This window comes from Octopus bimaculoides, chromosome 24 (genome assembly GCF_001194135.2).
Source record: "Octopus bimaculoides isolate UCB-OBI-ISO-001 chromosome 24, ASM119413v2, whole genome shotgun sequence".
Lineage (NCBI taxonomy): Eukaryota > Metazoa > Mollusca > Cephalopoda > Octopoda > Octopodidae > Octopus > Octopus bimaculoides.
In genome coordinates, this window is record NC_069004.1 from 12478093 (window position 1) to 12481268 (window position 3176).

A 3176-nucleotide genomic window follows, 5' to 3' on the forward strand; every position below is an offset into this window, starting at 1 on the left:
CGACTAAAAGGCGGTGCCCCAGCATGGCCGCAGTCAAATGACTGAAACAAGTAAAAGATTAAAAAGAAAAATAAGATATATATATATATATATATATATATATAGGGACAAGCATGAATGTGTAGTTAAGAAGTTTGCTTCCCAACCACAAGGTTTGGGGTTCAGTCCCACTGCATGGCATCTTCAGCAGGTGTTTTCTACTAAAGCCCCAGACCAACCAAAGCCTTATGAGCAGATTTGATAGATGGAAACAGAAAGAAGTCTGTTGTGTGTGTGTGTGTGTGTGTGTCCTTCACATTGCAGAGCAGTTGTAAACGAGCATCACTTTCATACAAGTTAGGGTTCTTTGTTTTCAAGCAAAGTAATATTGATCTGTGGCCAGTCATGTGAAAATCAAGCAAGGTTTTCACATGTAGTCATGTGAAAACCTTTACTTGGAAACATGTAAGGGTTGGTAACAGGAAAGGCATCCACCAAAGCAAATCTGCCTCAACAAATTCACTGACAAACATGGAAAGAACGATGGTGATGATGATGATTGTGTTTGTTTCTCTCAGAAATTGTTACAAATAATATTATCGATCAGCAAATGTTGTCTCTAATGAACAAAATCTCGATAAATGATTGTCTGTATTTTTCAGAACCCAACAAGTTATCCCAGAAAGTATTAACAACACAGACCAAGACAATGTAGTTCTTCAAAGTCCAAACAAAGGCAGACCAGCTGATATCAAGAATAACCCAGAGGAAACAGCCACAGATGGGCCGCAAGAGGAAGAGGTAGAGGAAGAAGAGGACCTGATGAAGGTTTCTGACAGTCCAACACGAGAACAACCGACAAGTCCTAGTCAACTTCCAGCGTATATCTCTGCTACGGATAATGAGATTAAGCAGTTGGCAAGTTGATATGCCATAATAGTGATCTTCATGCCATTTCTACGCCTGCATCTGTAATTTCAATGTGAACGCTGTCTCTTACACTTTAAACATTAAATTAGTCTCCAAGAACACGCATTAAACCATTCTCTCAAAGAACATAGATTAAACCCTTCTCCAAGCATCACATTAAGCAATTCTCTCAAAGAATACCCATTGAAAATCTTTTCAAGAACACAATTCAAACTATCCTGCTAGAATACAGACTAAACCATTCTCCAAAAAAAAAGAAAAAAACTTTCTCCAAGAACATGTGTCAAACCAATATGAAAATCCTCCAAACTTTAACAGTTTTTAATTGTTGTTGTTGTTGTTTAACCCCAGGTCAAGTATAACCAAGCAGTTCTATGACCATTCCATCATATTTTCAAACATTGTGTCCCAAGAACACATTACCCAGTATGTACTTCTTTTTTTTAAAGGCTGCAAGGCATATTCTGAGTGGAATTTGATTGCACTTTCTTGCAGATTGAGTAACTATGTGGAAGCACCTAGATTTTTCTTTTTGTTTCAGTTTCTTTTGATTTATTCTTCCAACAAGGTACATACAGCAAGGTACATGTAACTAGGTACATGCAACTAGGTGCATCAAGATACTTACATCAAGGTACCAACATGCTAGACCCCAGATCAGATGATTCTTGTTTGTTTTTGCAGTATTTTTCTCATTATAACAATTAGTATTGTCCCTAAGCAATGATACATCTGATCTCGGTCAGGAATTGAACCCTTGTCTTTAATTTACCAATGTGTCTGTTACAGTCCCCACTGAGCCATTATTCTACAAGTCAATGCTTGTTTTCCCATATTAGGGTTCTCCCCTTAAACATTCAAATAAAAACATTTACATCCATTCTTTTTTCGCTCCTCCAAGATCTGCACTGTGGGCCAGTGGTAAAGTAGACCCAACTGGTAAAGTAAAATTTTCTGGTTCAATCTCTGGCCAAGTTTAGCAACATAACCTGAAAATGATTAGAGAGAATACCAACCGAATTGTTATGTCAGCAAAACTCCCAAAGCAAAGAAAATAAAACAATCAAACTTCAGTTGATTTCCTAAATGAAACAATTTGGTAGTAAAAGACATGTAGACGTTTCCTAAGTTGTTCGAAACACGTAACTTACTCTGCTCTCTTTTACAATTCCATTTAGAGATTGCTTTAACAGAAACAAAACCTTGAGATAATATTCTCTACCGATTCTTTCTTCATGTTCAAATTTATTGTGTAACTTCCATATTTTGGGGGTTTTGTTTGTTTCTTTATGCTGTTTTACTTTTTATTTTTTTGTAGCTGTTTCACCAAATTTGAAACCTTTTCTTCCCCAAATTTGTGATCCTGTGCCAATATTATAAGTCATTATCATCATCATCATCATCATCATCATTATAAGGTGGCGAGCTGGCAGAATCGTTAGCATGCCAGGCAAAATGCTTAGCGGCATTTCGTCCATCTTTATGTTCTGAGTTCAAATTACACCGAGGCTGACTTTGCCTTTCACACTTTTGGGGTCAATGAAATAAGTACCAGTTGAGTTCTGGGGTCGATGTAATCGACTAAACCCCACCCCCAAATTTCAGACCTTGTGCTTATAGTAGAAAGAATTATTATTATTATTATTGTTATTGTTATTATTATTATTATTATATAAGGATGCAAGCTGGCAGAATCATTAGCACACTGGATGAAATACTTGTGGTATTTCGCCCATCACTACGTTCTGAGTTCAAATTCCGCCAAGGTAGCCTTTGCCTTTCATCCTTTTGGGGTCAATAAATTAAGTACCAGTGAAACACTGGGGTCAATGTAATTGATGAGTCGCCTCCCCCAAATTTCAGGCCTTGTGCCTATAGTAGAAAGGATTATTATTATTATTATTATTAAGGCATTGAGCTGGTAGAGTCATTACCATGCTGGGCAAAATGCTTAGAGGCATTTCATTCAAATTCTACCAAGGTCAACTTTCTCTCTCATCCTTTCGGGGTTGATAGACTAAGTACCAGTTGCATATTGGGATCAATGTAATCAACCAGGCCCTTTCCTCAAAGTTGCAGACCTTGTGCCAAAATTTGAAAGCATTATGATTATCATTATTATTATTATTATTATTATTATCATTATTATTATTATTATTATTATTATTATTATTATTATTATTATTGTTATTATTATTATTATTATTATTATTATTATTATTGTTATTATTATTATTATTATTATTATTGTTATTATTATTATTATT

The 3176-nt window shown here is 35.5% G+C and overlaps 1 protein-coding gene across 1 annotated transcript in view; it reads left to right on the plus strand.

Annotated features, from left to right (window-relative positions):
- LOC128250697 (uncharacterized) overlaps nucleotides 1-1982 on the plus strand; it is a 3258-nt gene extending 1276 nt beyond the window's left edge. Inside the window, exon 2 of the mRNA XM_052976365.1 lies at nucleotides 642-1982. Coding sequence (XP_052832325.1) covers nucleotides 642-906 — 265 coding nt within the window. The 3' untranslated portion in view covers nucleotides 907-1982. The remainder of the gene's footprint in view (nucleotides 1-641) is intronic.
- Nucleotides 1983-3176: the final 1194 nt, after the last annotated feature.